The 17,756-nt window shown below is 34.0% G+C and overlaps 1 protein-coding gene across 1 annotated transcript; it reads right to left on the bottom strand.

The window, feature by feature from the left end:
* Nucleotides 1–6,019: 6,019 nt before the first annotated feature.
* On the bottom strand, nucleotides 6,020–17,494 carry LOC132749093 (uncharacterized). Its single transcript, XM_060738772.1, has 4 exons — nucleotides 17,099–17,494; nucleotides 13,727–13,839; nucleotides 12,559–12,727; nucleotides 6,020–12,319 (listed from the first exon to the last, which is right to left on the bottom strand). The coding sequence occupies exons 1-4, from the start codon at nucleotides 17,492–17,494 to the stop codon at nucleotides 11,573–11,575; spliced, it is 1,425 nt and encodes a 474-aa protein (XP_060594755.1). The 3' UTR covers nucleotides 6,020–11,572.
* Between the last annotated feature and the right edge of the window lie 262 nt (nucleotides 17,495–17,756).

The following is a 17,756-nucleotide window of genomic DNA, read 5'->3' as shown; positions in this document are numbered from 1 at the left end:
AGAACATTTAATCCACTGTATTGCAGTATAGCATTATTCTAAAATACCATGAAACCCAATATCTATATAATACCAGCTATTATGAGCTATTAATACGAGCTATTAATCGTACAAGCTATTACAAGTGCGAGAACTAAAGTACGAACCTTTTGGGTACGAAACCATATAAAATGTTTGATAAGGATTTCTACTCCAAATTTACAATAAATGTTAACAGAGAATAAAAGGCAAGATGTGTAGGGAAAAAATACAACTTGCACAAATGACAAAAAACCCAGCCTGAAAAGACTGAAACACATGAACGTTAAGAACACGTTGTCTCGTATAAAACTCTTACAAATAGACTCAGCGTACCGGACGGATATCCGGTAACATACCGCCAAAACTGAACGGTCATAGACACCTAAATTAGATATTCCTCGCAAAGGGTGATCCATCAATGAAGTAACAAACCTGCAGAAAGTCTTTATAGCCCATTAACATTTAAGTAGCTCACGAATTATAAAATAGTATGTAATAACTGGAAGGATACATTTTTCGTATAAAGTATGAGTATGTCTCTTTATGGAACTTGTCAGGATTGATTTTCTTTATCAATTTGGCTTAACTAATTTAGCTTTAGTAATTAACCATGAATGGTCTGGTCAATTTTACAGACTTTTTTTTCATACTGTCAAACAGTTACTTTAGCCTTCTCCTGTCCAAATGTTATCTCGATGTTTCTTTGAGAAATCTGTATCGATGGATTTCAACTTTTAAACATTAATGAAATATGAAATTCCAGTTAAGCACACCAAAGATTTTAAAGATATTAAAATCCTTTAGATTCTATGACCTTAGTCAAGCTCTCGTTATCCCTCGTCCTTTGGAATATATTGAAATTTATATACTGCTCTCAACACGGACAGTCTTCATCTTTCATTCCATGTTCATTGCTGATTGAATCTTTTAGGAATTTGTCGGGGTATTTTGTACATCCAAATACAATACACTGCTTACCAGCATTTTTTGTTAATATATTTATTAAATTTATCATTAAAATCACAATTCATCAGGCGTTTGCCGTCCGGCATCCGTCCGTCCTTCTGAAACTTTTACTTCAACTGACATCTCATAAACCGCTAAGTCAATTTCATCTAAACTTCACAGGAATGTTCCTTTGCTGATCACCGTTAAAAGAATTGCATTCCATGAAGAACTCTGGTTGCCAAGCAAACGAAAGAAAACACTTTAATATCTTCTTTTAAAAAATTTAAAGAGCTAGATCAAAGATATTTGGCATTAAACATCTTCTAGTGAGTGTCTACCAAGTTTGTTCAAATGAAATCAGTTAGGTCAAAATTGACCCCGGCCTGATTTGCCTTACATGTATATTTTAAAAACATAAAAACACAAAGAAATTGAGCTTAGATATTATGCTTGAAAAAAGGCGACATATAATGGTTACTTTTATCGGCGTTGTCGGTGTCGCAGTGGCGGCGTCTCCTAAGGCTTGTCAGGAGCATAAATAAGTCAAAACGTTATTGAGAACATTTTACCTGGACCTTTGAGGTTGCAACCAGGATGCCGAGTTCTGCACATCATGCCATAATGGGAATCATTTCTGCCAAGTTATTTCCTTTTTTCAGAGGTTTAAAATTATTATGGAGCAGACCCAAAATAAAGACTTTTTAACGTTTGACCTTTAAGTCTGACCTTGACCTTAGGGGTAGCAACCCAATTATTGCACTCTAATTATTGTCTCATAATGGTGATCACTTGTACCAAGTTATTTAAAAACAATTTCGTTATGGAGCAGACACTAAATGTAGACATTTCAACACTTGACCTTTAAATGTCACCTTGACCTTGGGGGTAGCAATTCAAATCTTGAACTCTGCATATCGTCTCATAATGGTGATCACTTGTGCCAAGTTATTTTAATTTTTTGCGGCAGTTTAAAAGTTATGGAGTGAACACGAAATGTACTTTTTAATACTTTTTCGTGTGACTTTGACCTTTGGGTAACAGCCCAATTATTGTGCTCTGCACATCGTCTCATAATGGTGATCACTTGTGCCAAAAATTTATTTACAATTGATACAGCTGATTATCTACAGCTATGAGCTCGGAAAATATTGGTATCTATATCTGCATCTTTCATAACCATTTTTAACCACCTACCTATTGTATCTTTTGTTACCTTTTTATATGGCCTACAAAAGAGCAGTTTCTGTATTTCTTAGATTCTTTGTATCATTGAGATAAAGTTTTAGTAGGCTTGCTAATCATAATCTTTTGTCCGTGTATTCTTTAAACATCAATTCTTTTAAATGGTATTAGGTCTGGATTGCTTCAAAAGATCACCGAATCTAATTTTTACATGATGTGTAGAAAACTCTATGCTCCTAATATCTATGCAATGCAAAGATTGTAATCTTTGTCCTGATAAAAGACAAGACAGCATAACAACAGTTAATATCAGCTGTTTCAAATTATTTACACTAGCCGAAGCAAGATAATCAAGTACCTTTGAAGCATCCCAAGTAACATTTTACCTAGGCAGAGCTGGTCGTAATATAAACACACCTCTCATAAATCTTTTCACAAGGAAATGTTGACCAGCATTTTCTCCTAACAAAATAAATGAATTTATGGCTAAACGAGCCGTACACAAAGCACTGTAACCAAGTCCTTTCTTATAAAGCATTGCCAAAAATTCTAAAATATTTACATTTGGTGAAATGGAATTAATGTCCCTTTCAACACAAAAAGACATCCATTTCTGGAAATAACTCTTATATTGCTTGATTGTTGTATTTCTCCATGAATGCAGTATGATTTCTGTAACATCATCTGATAGTCCCTGTTCTTTATGTTGTTGCCAGAGATACGGAACACAGCTAAATGATTTTTGTCAGTAGGGGTTGTGGGTACTGATTGTTGGGTAATGTTAGTAGATCTTCCTGTACTGGAAGAAGATAAGGACATGTTATTGTCATTTTCAGTAGCTGCGGGAACCACACTTGCGTTGGCAATACCGGTGATACTAAAACAGCCTCTGCTTCTTCTTGTTGTATTTTCTGTAGAGCTTGACTGATACAACTAAATGGAGGAAATAAATAGTTCAAATTAGAAGTCCATGATTGTAAAATGCATATACAGCTATTGCATTAGGGTCATCCCTCCAAGAATAGTACCGAGACAATTGACAATTTATTATGTTTGCAAATGGATCAATGCCAGGATTCCCATAAAGCTTACAAATCATTTAAAATACATTTTTGTTCAACATCCATTCGGTATCTAAATTAAAACCCCGTGACTCTGAATCTGCAGATACATTATTTGAACCTTTAATATGTTCACAGGAGAGCCATTTCTCTCTTTCTATAGCAAACAACCAACTTTGACGAGTTATATCATTGAGATTGTATTTCTTAGACTCTTGTTCATTGATGCAGATGACTGTAACTGTATTATCAGATCTTATTCGTATATACTAATTGCGCATTTCTTTGCAGAATGATTGAAGTGCCAACAAAACAGCCTAATTGATATGATTTGTACGCACTCTTTCATCCCATTGACCACCTGTTGCTAGGTCATTCATAACACTACCCCACCCCTCTTTGCTTGAATCCGTAAAGATCACAGTATCAGGCTTTGTGCTATTCACTGTTTTTTTCACATGTAGGTAGATTAGATATCCACCATTGAATATCACTTTTACACTCTTCATTCAAATGAACAGTTACATCAAAGTTCCCTTTATTGACCCTCAAAGCCTCATTTTTCGTAATATCTAACCGTTTGTAATATATACAGCATGTGGCGCCGCAAGAGAGCTTGCCACCTATTTCCCTATTACTTGAGATAATACTTTGATAGTACAAGTAGTCATTGATAATATAAAAGCACAGCGGGTTCTTCATATGTATCCCTATTTAGCAGAGTATCGTCAATGTAAAATACATTTAAAAATGATCTTTTCCTAAGTTTAGTGGAAACACATTTTAATAGTTTCGTGTAGTACCGAGGTCCTAAATTCAGACAATTTGGGAGGCAAGTATACTGGTAACATACCTCATTGAAAAAGAATATCAGATGTTTTCTATATGGTTTTTTCACATTGACACTGTAGAATGCGTCCTTTAAATCACAAATAGCAAAGAAAGATCCTGGTTTCATTAATATTATAGCTGACTGCAATGTTTCCATTTTAAAATGCTTTGCGTCAATAATGTAATTCAATCGTTTTAAATTTAAACTCAATCGAATGGTTCCATCTTTTGTATATCTTATAAGCAAGTTTGAAATAAAAACCAACATATTTGCTTAGTTGTGTATCAGAAACCTTTTCAATCACCTGTTTACACAAAAGTACATTTATTTCAGTTTGAATTAGCAAACATTTTTCGGAATTAAATGGTATAGGATTAGGAATAACGTTTTGACACTGTAATTCAAGAAAAGGTATTTCTATTCCTTTAACGGTATTGATAATCCAAGGCTCAGACGAAATATTTTCCCAAGATGAAACAAAATTCCATATTTTACTAGCTATAAAGTTATTAGGTGTATTCTTAATGTTAAAATTATGTAAAATGCTAATCTCTGGTTCCTCACAATTTAATGTATCTGGATTATTTATTTCTACCCGTTTTCCTCCGTCTTGTACTTTGACTTCTGGAAACGACGTTTGCCTAAAAAAAGGCTTCTTGTACAATTGTTGTTTCCCTTTTTTGGAGTTTGAGTAAGGGTGACTGCGATGCTTGTTGAAACTTCCTCTTTCTAACCTTATTGTAAATTTTGATGACACAGCCTTTGTGTCATTTATCTCTTTTATTTTCTTGCCCAGTTCGTCCCAAAATATCCTCTTAGTGGATGGTTCGTTGTCTGTGCTACACAGTCGAAATTTAAACTCCTGATACATTCCAGACTTGAAATTCTCTCTTCATATTTGAGTAAGCTCTGTGAATGCTGCCGATAGACAGACTTATGCATTTGTGCATTATTTCGTTTTTATTTCTTTTTAGCTCACCTGAGCACAAAGTGCTCAAGGGTGAGCTTTTGTCATCACTCTGCGTGCGTCCGTGCGTCGTGCGTCCTTCAAAAAATGGCGTCAAACTTTTCAAACAACATCTCCTCCTAAACCACATGGCTAATTGCAACCAAACTTTACAGAAATGATCCTTAGGTGGACCCCTTTCAAAGTTCAAAAATTTAAATTCCATTAAAAACTCTGGTTGCCATGGCAACCAATAGGAAAAACTTAAAAAATTCTATTTTAAAAAATCCTAAGAGCTAGAGCTTAGATATTTGGCATGAAACATCTTCTAATGAGTGTCTACCAAGTTTGTTCAAATCAAAGCCCTGGGAACAAAATTGGCCCCGCCCCAGGGGGTCATTGATTTTCCCTATATGCATATAGTAAAAACTTAAAAAATCTTCTTTTAAAGAACTCAAAGAGCTAGAGCTAAGATATTTAGCATGAAACATGTACTAATTGGTGTCTACCAAGTTTGTTCAAATAAAAGCCCTGGGGTCAAATTGGCCCCGCCCCGGGGGTCATAGATTTTCCTTATATGTGTATAGCAAAAACTTAAAAAACTTCTTTGAAAAAACCCAAATAGCTGGACTTTAGATATTAAGCATGAAACATCTTCTAGTAAGTGTCTACAAAGTTTGTTCAAATAAAAGCCCTGGGGTCAAAATTGGCCCCGCCCCGGGGGTCATTGATTTTCCTTATATGTGTATAGCAAAAACTTAAAAAATCTTTTTTGAAAAAAACCCAAATAGCTGGAGTTTAGATATTAAGCATGAAACATCTTCTAGTGAGTGTCTACAAAGTTTGTTCAAATAAAAGCTCTGGGGTCAAAACTGGCCCCGCCCCAGGAGTGTCATTGTTTTTAACTATATGTGTATAGTAAAAACTTAAAAATCTTCTTTTAAAAAAAAGAGCATTGATGTTTAGCATGAAACATCTTCTTATTGGTGTCTACCAAGTTTGTTCAAATACAAGCCCCTGGATTAAAATTGGCCCTGACGGGGGGGGGGAGTAGATCATTGTTTTTCATTATATATGAGTAGTAAAAACTTAACATTGTGAAACATCTTCTAATAGGTGTCTTCTAAGTTTGTTCAAATAAAAGCCCTAGGGTTTAAACTGGCCCCGCTCCGGGTGCCTTTATACAGGTGAGCGACCTGAGGGCCATCATGGCCCTCTTGTTTTGTTTTGTTAGGTATTTAACAACACATGAGCACGCTGTTAGAATTAAGCCCTGGTTTTTGATAAATTCATGTCTTTATTTCTCAGATTTTGATGGGCATCTTTCCATAGTTCAATGTTAACCTTAGGAACACTCATATTAATAACATTTGCAGGTCTGTGAAATTTTTCAAGTATGTCTTTTTTATCTTTCTTGGAAAAGTTTTTTTCTAAGAGACAAATTGATATTACTGGCAAGTTTTCGTGGATTTTGTCAGTGACATTGTCGCTTTCATTGTAGAGTTTAATCATTGAGCGTAAATCTTCACAGTCACTTGTGTCTCTCCTCTGAAGAAACGTCATCTAATTCATATGACGCCGGAGCATTTGAGGAAGATATACATGTATTCCTTACTTGTTTGGATTCATTGCCACTTTCATCACTCACAGTCATTTTGTCATTTATTGTTTTTGGTGCAATGCCTGGACTGTCTTTAAAAGCAATGTTTGCTGGTAAAGCATAGCTTGCAATATACCAGCAGGCATACTTTGGCCCGATATAGTGGGGATACATTGCCCCTGTTTGTTGGGGATACTTTGCCCCTGATCGGTGGGAATACTTTGACCCGCAAGCTCAGCAATATCTGACGGACAAGATGATTCATGTTGAGAATTAACACTTTCCATTTTTAAATTAAAATATTTTGTCACAAGTTTTCTCACAATTTCTTATAAAATCCGTTATCTTTGAAAGTCATGTAAGACATAAAATCCAAAAAATGTTATTAAAAAAATCTTCCCTAAAATATTTGCACACTTTTATTTTCAAACACAATATTCCAAATATATAACCACTACATTGTACATGATATCACAAATCTTTAATTAATTAATCTTATAAGCCACCGCTATTTATAACTGTTTCTTTTAATGAACCTACTTGTAAAAAGGGAATTGACCTGTCTCTCTCCTGTTAGTTCTCAGCATGTATATAGATGTAGTCCAATATACATGACACAGCATCAAGATCATGGTCTGTTAAAGGTCAAGAAGTACACATTGATGTCTGCTGCAGAAGGAGATTTATCTGTTCTTCAGACTGCGTTATTCTCTTTTAAATTCGTCCTAGAAAATTTCAGTTCGTGTTTTTCTTCACCTGTCATTGGAATGTCAGTCTTTGGGACTTCGTTTTGCAATTTGACTTTCTTGATATCACTTTGCCCAGTTATTGAATAGTGTGTTGTTTCATCCATCCCGAGATTGTGTTTTCTATTATGTTCAAGTCAATACTTATGATTTTGAAAGAGGTCTGACATTTCATTGTTGTTTTTTTATCAGATTTTTCTGGCTGTCTGTTACACTAGTCTCTTGTATAGCAGATATTGTCGTTTTCGCATTCTCTATTTTTAATTTTAAAAATAATTAATTTACTGCAAGAATTTTCTTTAATACACGTATTTGCTGTGCAATCACAATTTACTAATAAGTTACTGTCTTCAAGAATGACTAAATAGTCTTCTGATATGCTTGTTTCTCTCCTTTGTCTATGTGTTCCTAATCGAACTCCTGACTTTGCTTATTTTCCTTCTTACAAACTATTGGATAGTCTTCTTCTAGATCAATTTTATAGTCTCTTCATTTTTGCTTTCATAATAGTCTAAGATTGATTGCGCAACTCTACAGTCAGTTTTCTGATCCTCTGTTTTCTGTGTTACTGGACATTCTACACTTATTCTGATTTCCTCAGGATTCTTCTTCGATGGTGTCACAATTGGCGAGATCCATGGAGTTGGTTCATTTTCTACCTTTTCAGTTCCCTTTCTTCACACATCTTCACATATTCTTCATGCACTCTATACATCTCCTTTTGCGTAGATTTTAATTCCTCCCTGTTAACAGAAAAATAACATATGTTATAACAATTAAATATCAAACCTAAAAACACAATAAAAATCTTACATTCACATGTCAAATTTCAATTTGGACGCAACTGTTCATCATTTTTTTAAGCAAACACTGCAGACAAAGATCAAACAGCACTGAAGTAAATGGTGATCTTGTTCTGCAATGGTTGAATGGATAGAATGATAGAATCAGTTGCCCCAAGGAGGCTAATGGTTTCAATGTATAGGGCGCAAATTATGCAAACTCAGTCATTAAGAAATGTCCTCATTCAATAATTTTGTAATTTCTTTTTCGACTTTATTACACAGATTAAATGGTGTTCTTCGGTATCTTTGAGCAACCGGTTTTACATATCCATTAATATGTAGTTTCACTGTCTTGTCTTTAAGTTTTCCTATCCCTTTGAAAAGATTTGGATATGTGTCTTGCTTCACACCCTCTTATTTTTTTCTTGTATTTGGTTTACTATTTCAATGATATTTAGATTGCATGCTGCTTGGTAACTGATAAGGCTTCCATGTCTGCCATGTACAATATAGAGTGTATCGACACTGATTATTTTTTGTTTTTCAATGGCAAGTTTGCATTTCCGATTATTTTCAAAGGTGATGGGCTGCCATATGGTAATAATTTAGACAAATTTTAATAATTTAGGCAAATTTCTGTTTGACAGTTCAGATTTACCAATTATGCTATATATATTTTCACCAAGAATATTCACCGGAGCGCCAGTGTCCAAATACATAATACATTCACTTGCTCGTCGTTGACTTTTTTTTTTTTGGGGGGGGGGGCATTTAGATTTACCCGTCCATCCGTTCTCTTTTGTGCCGCACGTTGCTCAAAAAGCATTTGACCTTGAGTCATGAAACATTATAGAAATGTTGATCAGCATGTGTAGTTGTGCACCTGGGTATTTTCGTGTGGATATATTAAGTATTTTTTTAAAGTTATTGCCCTTGACTAAATAAAAATTTACAATTTTCAACTTGTATCGCACGTAACTCAAAAAGTATTTGACCTAGTGTCATGAAACTTTATTGGAATGTTGATTGGCATGTGTAGTTGTGCACCTGGATATTTTTGTATGGATATATTTAATATTTTTAGAGTTATTGCCCTTGACTTAGTAAATATTTGCAATTTTCAACTTGTGTCGCACATATCTCAAAAAGTATTTGACCTAGAGTCATGAAACTTTACAAGATAGTTGATCAGCATGTGTAGTTGTGTACCTGGAGATTTTTTTGTGGACATGTTTAGTATTTTAGCTCACCAGAGCCGAAGGCACAGGTCGAGCTATTAGTATCAAAGGAGGATACTCCGTCGTCCGTCGTCATGCGTCAACAATCGTCTTCTTCTCTGAAACTGCTGGGCAGATTTACCTAAAATTTGGTCTGTAGCATCCTTTTGACAGTCACACGTAAATTTGCTCATGTCATTTCAATTGGCCCCTTTTAGGGGTCAACAGAGCTAAAATAGATAAACCTTTAGACATCTTCTAATACAGAACTAAAGGATGGATGATCACCAAACTTTGTCTGTAGCATTCTCGGGTAGTATTTTATCATGTTTGCTCTTATTAATTTGAGTGGCCCCTTTAAGGGGTCTATAGGGCTAAAAATAGGAAAAACCTTTAGACATCTTCTTCTACAGAACTAATGGATGGATGATCACTAAACTTTGTCTGTAGCATTCTTGGGTAGTCTTTTATCAAGTTTGATCATATTAATTTGATTGGTATCTTTTAGGGGCCACTATAGCCAAAAATAGAAATACATTTAAACGTCTCCTTCTACAGACTTAATTGATGGATGATCACCAAACTGTGTCTGAATTATTCTTAAGTTGTCTTTTATCAAGTATGCTCATATTAATTTGATTGGCTCCTATTAGGGGCCGCTAAAGCAAAAATAGAAATATCTTTAAACGTCTGCTTCTATAGAATTAATTGATGGGTGATCACCAAATTTTGTTTGTAGCATTCTTTGCTTGTATTTAATCAAATTTGCTCATATTTATTTGATAAGACTCTTTTAGGGTTCTCAACAGCAAATAATAGAAAAACCTTTAGACATTGTCTTCTACATAACTAATTGATGGATGATTAAACTTTGTCTGTAGCATTCTTAGGTAGTCTTTTATCAAGTGTGCTCATATTAATTTGATCGGCCATATTTTTGGGCCGCAATAGCTAAAATTAGAAATATCTTTAAACGTCTGCTTCTACAAAACTAATTAATGGATGATCACCAAATTTTGTTTGTAGCATTCTTTGGTAGTCTTTTATCAAGTTTGCACATATTAAGCGGCCGCTTAAGTTAAAAAATGTTAGGAGCAACTATATCTAAAATGCCTTTGACCATGGCATTTTTTCAAATTATAGTTTAAAAATGAATGGAAAATAACTCATGTTGGAATGTTTCCATAAATGTGTTCATGCAAACATGTGAACTCCCAAATTTGAGTGGGAGACACCCTCTTTCTCCTGTGACATTTTTAAATATTTTTCTAAGAATAAGGGGTGTTTTCAAAAAAATAAAGAATCTCCCTCCTTTCCATTTCAAAATTTCCTGTCAATTAAAAAATCTCCCTCTTTTTGAAGTAAATTCTTCCTCTTGAGCATTGAAAAAGTTCACATGTATGTACATGTTATGCATTAAAAAAGATTGAATGTGTAAATGTCATGACCTGTTTCCTTTACAGAGATCTTGAGGAAGTGATTTAAGGTCATGTGCTTTGTATCTTTCTGTTTGTGCCCTAGAATTTCGATGGACATTGCATCATTCTAAGGTTCATTTGTAGGTCTAAGTAATTTTCTCCAAGGCCTAAAGAAATGTTTCATTTGTTTCTCGTACCGTACTAAGTTTGTGAAAGCACAGTTCAATATATTATTAGTTATAAAGATTTTTGACAGGTTATATGGCCCTATATAAACGGCTGTTTGTAAATATAACCAGAGTTGCTAGGCGAGGGTTATATTGCAAACAACCGTTTATAAACGGCAATATAACCTGTCAGAAATATTTATAACGAATTTATAATACAGCAAGCATCATTTTTAGAGGAATCAAGCGAGAGTTCTTTATTAATCGACAGCAGCCGTGTATATAAAACTATATAAACGTCATGATTATCAAATGAAAAGTGATGTTACAAACATGCAGTATTATAAAACTATATAAAAGTCATGATTATCCGATTCCATTGAAAAACAACGTTACGAACATGCAGTATTTTAATATTTACATTGGTATTCCTCATTTAACACATATATGTAACAGTTTATTGATTTTCCTCATTGAATACAGTTTAAGTAACTGAAAATGTATTCATGTCTTCAATGAAACACTGTATAACATTACAATTATATTTCTAAGTATAGTATAAATTGTTACAACTGTACATCCTCGTTGAATATTGAACACTGTATTTAACACTACAATGGTAGTCCTTGTTGATGATTGAACACTTTATTTAACACTTCAATGGTATTCCACGTTGAACACAACAACTGAAGAGTTCTGGGATAAATGCTTTTAAATAGAAGTCATTCAAATGAGGCACCATATGATTTATGAAGAAATCTTTATCAGCAAAGATTCTTTCCACTGATATTCCCACACATGTCCAAACAACAAAATCGCACCACTTCCGTCCACTTATTCCAAGTTGCCCTTGAACCTGATAATAATAATTGTGAGTTTGTTTCAAAGTAACCTTTCCATCACGCAAAACACAAAAGAACTTTGAATCAGTTGCACACTCTTCTGGTGTTTTCATTCTCCAGCTTAAAGAAGATGGACATTTAATTTCAAGTAAACCATTGTGGCTTTCACAGTGAGTACAGTTAATAAATCCATCTGGACTTGCCCCAAGATGGGGATAATCCGGTGTCACTAGCAGTCCACATTTTTTCACAGTAAGTCCAGGATGTGATTTTCTCATAAATTTTTCGTAATGTTTCCTAGCCACATTTTCATGACTCTTTCCATATTTTGTATGGATGGTATCAAATGTTCTGTATTTTAAAATGTCTTTCAATGTGGAATCTGGTTTTGTACATTTCTTTAATTTACAAATTCTTCCAAAGTTTGACGCTGTTAGCCTCTCTTCTCTCGCGGTTGCCCATAAATCTGACCCACTTTGATTTCTAGTGAGGCATTCAATACTGACACATTCACTTGATGTAATTTTCAATGAGTCAAAGTATGTACAAATGTACTAAAGAACTGTCTTTCCATAACTCCTTCCAGATTCACCTTATCACTATAATTAAATTTTATGTCATGCAGTTTTGGAAGAAAAATCTGATCTGATTTTAACTCAAAGTTCTTCAGCCACCATGCATTTGAATTAAGACTTAGAAGCTTGTCCTTGAACTTTTCAACATCTACTGGATTTTTTATGTCATATACAGGAATTAGCATTTTTTTCCTAATACTTTCTTTACCGTGAACTACCTTCTTAAATGTAGGGTCCTGTGACTTTTTAGGTGTCAGTTTCCTCTTCCGTGGATTGCTCCATGTACATTTCATTGATGTGGGTGCCAATTTTCCATCCCGTTTCTTCTCGGTAATGTCTGCAATGGCATAAAAGAGGGCCGTGACATTGTTACAGCCTTTACCTTCCCTAAATAAATAAAAAAAAAAAGAATATATTTTGTCAGATATATAATATTAACCACCTTAACTGAAACATCATGATAAATTTTAAAAAGCTATCTCATCAATAACAATTGAAATGTTATGTGCTCAAATGAAATTTCCAAATTTCCCCCACTTACATAAAATGTTCATAGTAGATATAAACTGTGAAATGGGCGGCAGTCGTAGTGCCAAAATGTATGTATTTCTCAATTAACTTAAACTATTAACAGCGTTTTTCCCCCTTATAATATAACTAAAACCAGAAAATACACTGTTCCGAATAGAAAATTGACAGCAAATATTCCTGACTGATAAATTCCTAAAATATTTTATTAACTATGAAAATTTCCTTAAAAAATCGACAAATTTAAAGGAAAACAAAACAGTAATTTTTTGGATGCTTCCATGTTGATAAATGATATAAGTAACGATAAAAACCAAGTATGAGCACATGAGTGATATTCGTCTCAGTTCATTTCATACTTTTAGTGTTTCACACCTAAACATTATTTATGTACAATTGTTTTCAGTTTCTTTTTCAATCTCAAGTGGATAAAAATCATTAAAGTTAATAATACATAGTTTTAAAGTGCATAATTTTCATGTCTCCCTGTGTCATGATAAAAATGTTCCCAATGAATATTTTGCAAAATTCCCAATTTGAGTCAAACCGAAGGATCTTTTCCCCATTCGGTCCTGTACCGGCATCATTCCCAAAGCAGGGAAAAAAACACTGATCAGTAAAAGTGGTTGAATCATACACCTACCCGCCACTTAAAGTTTTTTAAAAAAAATACATGTAAGAGGTCTGAAGCCAAATTTAAAATTGACCAAATTTTTTTATGTTTCATCTGTGTCCCAAAATAAAAATTTACAAAAAATTTCCCTTGCAAATAGGGGACAATTTATAGTGTACAGATTAAATATAATTAAACGCGCAGTGCAACTACTTTCTGGGAATTAAACATCCATCATTTTTGACAGCATAACCCATACATTGTAGTCTGGACACTGTTTCTTATTTGTTGTTGGCATTGAAGAAATACCTTTACATTTAACAAAACAGTGACTTTGGTTTTCATCTGTCTCATTTACCTGAAAAAATAAATGTTTATCAATTTTTCACTGATTTCATGTAAATTTGATGATAATTTGTTTAAAACAAGTCCATCATACAATCATAGAGGAAAAATAATGATGTTCGGCCATTTTTATTTTGACAACGTTTTGGATAGGTTTATCAAAATTAAATTCACCTTAATTAGTTTTTGTGAGAAGATTAACTGCTTTGTTATTTACCAGGGATTTTTTTAGCTTATTTTATAACGGATATTCGGTCATAAAATATTATATATATTTTCAAATAAAAATATGTATTATTTTCCTAATCCACAGGGAAAAAATCCCAATTGAGTAACACAATAAAAATATTGAATAAAACAATATAAAATCTTGGGAAATAAGGCCAGGGCTTTTGAAATTCCCAATTTCTTAGGTATGGGTCATATTCCCAAAATCCTGGTAACTGGTAAAACAACCGGTTAATTTACAAGTATAATAATTATTAAAAAATACTGTCGTAATCTAACTACAGGTGGAAATTGACCCACAGATATGTCAATTAAACCTGTAACCGTTATACTGAGAATCTGGGTCAGCACGGCCCTAAAATGTAATTGGCCCATATTCAAACTCAGCAATGGTAAACAAATAGGTTGGATGCACAAGTGTTTCCCCTAAAGGCGTGTTCAACCGCTCATATTCTCTTTTTCGAGTGTCCTGAATGTCCGATTCATGAGCCTTATAAACATTCCCAATGTCCAGCTTACAAGCATCTTTCACCCGCTCTATTAAGTCAGACTTATTTCCCGACACACGTTGTCCAACACTACGTAGGTACTCCTTTAGTTCGTTGATTTTACAAGTGTTTAACGTTTCATTTTTCCACGCATCAACAACTCTATTGTCTTCCTCCTCCTCTATAAAACAGGAAGTACATGTAGTCCCCGGAAGTAGAATAAGACATATCAGGGGACGTAATCAACGCATCGCTAAGGGCGATAACCTTGTTACGGGAAAGGGCTATTGGGACACACTGTTGAACCTGATGTTTCATGTGCATGGGATATTGTCACTGTGTAACAGATAGGTGATTGTTTTTCACTGAGACCCATTTACAGTATCTGTTGTATATAATATATTGATAATATATAGAATAGCCTGACCGATAGACCTGTAATTGTCTGATTAGCCTGAACAGCTGCATAACCACTTTCCCTGATCTTTTTTTCTTTCATAAGGCAATATTCAAATAATTTTTCAATAGAGAAACACTCAAAATAATAAATCAAATGTTAATAAATTAGAATTTATTTCATAAATGTAGATATGGCTGAAATTAATTTTCATCTTATTTTGCTTAATAATCTTTTTAATTTAGCATTGTACATTAAGGACCAAAACTTAAGTTTAAGTGAACTCATGTCAACTTTAGAAGTATTTCTTGCTTGTCTTTATGTAATTTTGCCATTTTTTATTCTTTGTGCTATTTTAGTATCAGTTTCAATTATTTCTATTCAGAAGCACATTTTGCAAACTTGGTAATCACTTGTTGAAAGTAATTTTGCACTGTTTCATTCAATGTATGTAAAGTCGTTTTAATGTTCACTAAATACATTTCATCAAACAACCTTTTGCCTTTTTCCTCTTTGTAGTTAAAGTTACAATTTTTCCCATTTCTATTAGAGAGTAAGATAATTAACATGAAATGTTAACTTTCTGGTCGAGTTGACTAGTATACCTATGTTATCTTAAATAAATATTGACGGGTAGTGTTATCCTGACAATTAAATAATTAGATAATTAAAAAAATAGAAAGATCGCAATTTTGAAAAACAGTCCTAGGCAAATTTTATCACAAGTTAATGAATGGATGATCACCAAACTTGGTTCCTATCATTTTTACTATAAAGCAAAAAACAATCAGTGTCGGGATACCTTAAACTAGAGAGGCAAGTTGAAGTTGACCTGGACTTGTCTGTCTACAAGTTTATTTGAAAAAAATATTTCTATAATCACTGATAAACAGTTGTTTCTGGTGAGCGATTCGGGGCCATCATGGTCCACTTGTTAGAGGTATTGCCCTTGCCTTCGTAAAGATTTACGATTTTCAACTTGTGTCGCACGTAACTCAAAAAATTATTTGATCTAGTGTCATAAAACTTTACAGGAATATTGCTCAACATGAGAAGTTGTGCACCTGGGGTTTCACTTGTGGATTTATTCTGTTTTGTCAGATTTATTGCCCTTGGCATAGTGAAAACCGTTCCATTATGTTGTTGTTGTGTTATTTGTTCCTCGATTGCTTGAGTTAGAATCAACCAATTTTACAGGAATAATGATCAACATCACTGTGAAGCTATGCACGTAAGGTTTTGCATGTGGATTTTTTTCAGTTTTGTTATAGTTATTGCCCTTGACTTAGTATAAATTTGCAATTTTCAACTTGTTCATGCATAAGTCAAAAAAATTTTAACCTGTAGGTCTGAAAGTTTACAAGAATGTTGGTCAGCCATGTACTTATGTACCTTAGGGTTTGCTTGTGGATTTTTTCAGTATTTGTTAAGTTCTTGGCCTTGACTTAGTAAACGATTTTTAGTTTTCAACTTGTGGCACATGCAGCCTAAAATTACTGACCTAAAGTCATAAGATTGACAAAACAGTGGAGGGTGGGGGCACCCGTGTCCTATGGACATATTTCTAGTTACATTTGATTTTGGTGTTTTCGACACATTGGACTTTAAAGCGTAGCAATAATCGTCATCTGATAAACAAGAATCAGTTTTAGTTTCTTATAATACCTTCTTGTCTGAATGTACTAGGCTTTGAGGTTTGATATTTGGTATGTGTTATAATCTATAGGTACTTTACCAAAGTTGTTCAAATTTGCCTCTTGTGTCAAAACTAGCCCCGCCCCGGGGGTCATAGGTTTTCTTTACATGTATATAATAAAAACTTTAAAAAATCATCTTCTCTAATTGACAAAGGCTAGAGGTTAGACATTTTGCATTAAACATTGTGTAGTAAACCTCTAGCAAGGTTGTACAAATTATAGCCTTGGGTCAAAATTGGCCCCGCCCCTGGGGATCTTTGATTTTCAGTCATTATATCATAAAGTAAAAAATTAAAAATCTTATTGTCTGAAGGTACTAATCTGATAATAACAGATAGGTAAGTGATCTATGCATTATGGCAATATGTATAGAAAAAAAATTGTGTTCCTACATTACTATTTAGTGTTGTATTTATGCGATGGCATGGCATTTTTTACAAATGCAATCTTGTTTCGGCATACTATCATGAAGTAATTGGGCTTTTTACAAAAGTTGCAAGTTTTGCCACGGGCTGGACATTGTCTATTGTGAGGGTATCTTCCCCCACAATTTCTGCATTTGGTAGTTTCAATATTTCTTGGGCAAAACTGTTGACCGCCTTCTGTAGGTCTTCTTGCGCCTCTTCGTCCACGATATGGTGCGTCTTGTGAATGTTTGACCTTATTTATGGCTGCCGGTTTAGGAGATTCCATAGCAGCAGCTTGCTCATTTGAAATTTCCGATGAGCGTCCTAGTGAAATGATGTCAGTCAGTGTTTTGCAATTGTCACGGAGGGCTCTTCGATGCTGTCTACTAGATTTGCAGTTTTGAATTATTTGTTGTAATATTTCTTCAGTGTCTCCGCAATTCTGTGACATATTCATCTAGTGATTGGCTCTAACTTTGATTACAGGCCCTAAATTTATAGATTTCCATTTGTTTATTTACTTTAAGGGCGAAATAGTCCGTGAGTGGAGGTATACCAGCCAAGATGTGTTTATGCTTCAACCTTTATAAATTATTTTTAATCTATTCTTCACTTTTCATCTCGTTGCCAATGATATATCTTCAGGGTGTAAACATAATGATCTAATAGAAACATGTGTGTACCATTTTGGTCAGTAACAATCTATAGTAACA

The sequence above is a fragment of the Ruditapes philippinarum genome, unplaced genomic scaffold (genome assembly GCF_026571515.1).
Source record: "Ruditapes philippinarum isolate M1 unplaced genomic scaffold, ASM2657151v2 ctg202_1_1_1_1, whole genome shotgun sequence".
Classification (NCBI taxonomy): domain Eukaryota; kingdom Metazoa; phylum Mollusca; class Bivalvia; order Venerida; family Veneridae; genus Ruditapes; species Ruditapes philippinarum.
Note: the sequence above shows the minus strand (reverse complement) of the source record. Positions and strands in the feature narration are given on the sequence as shown.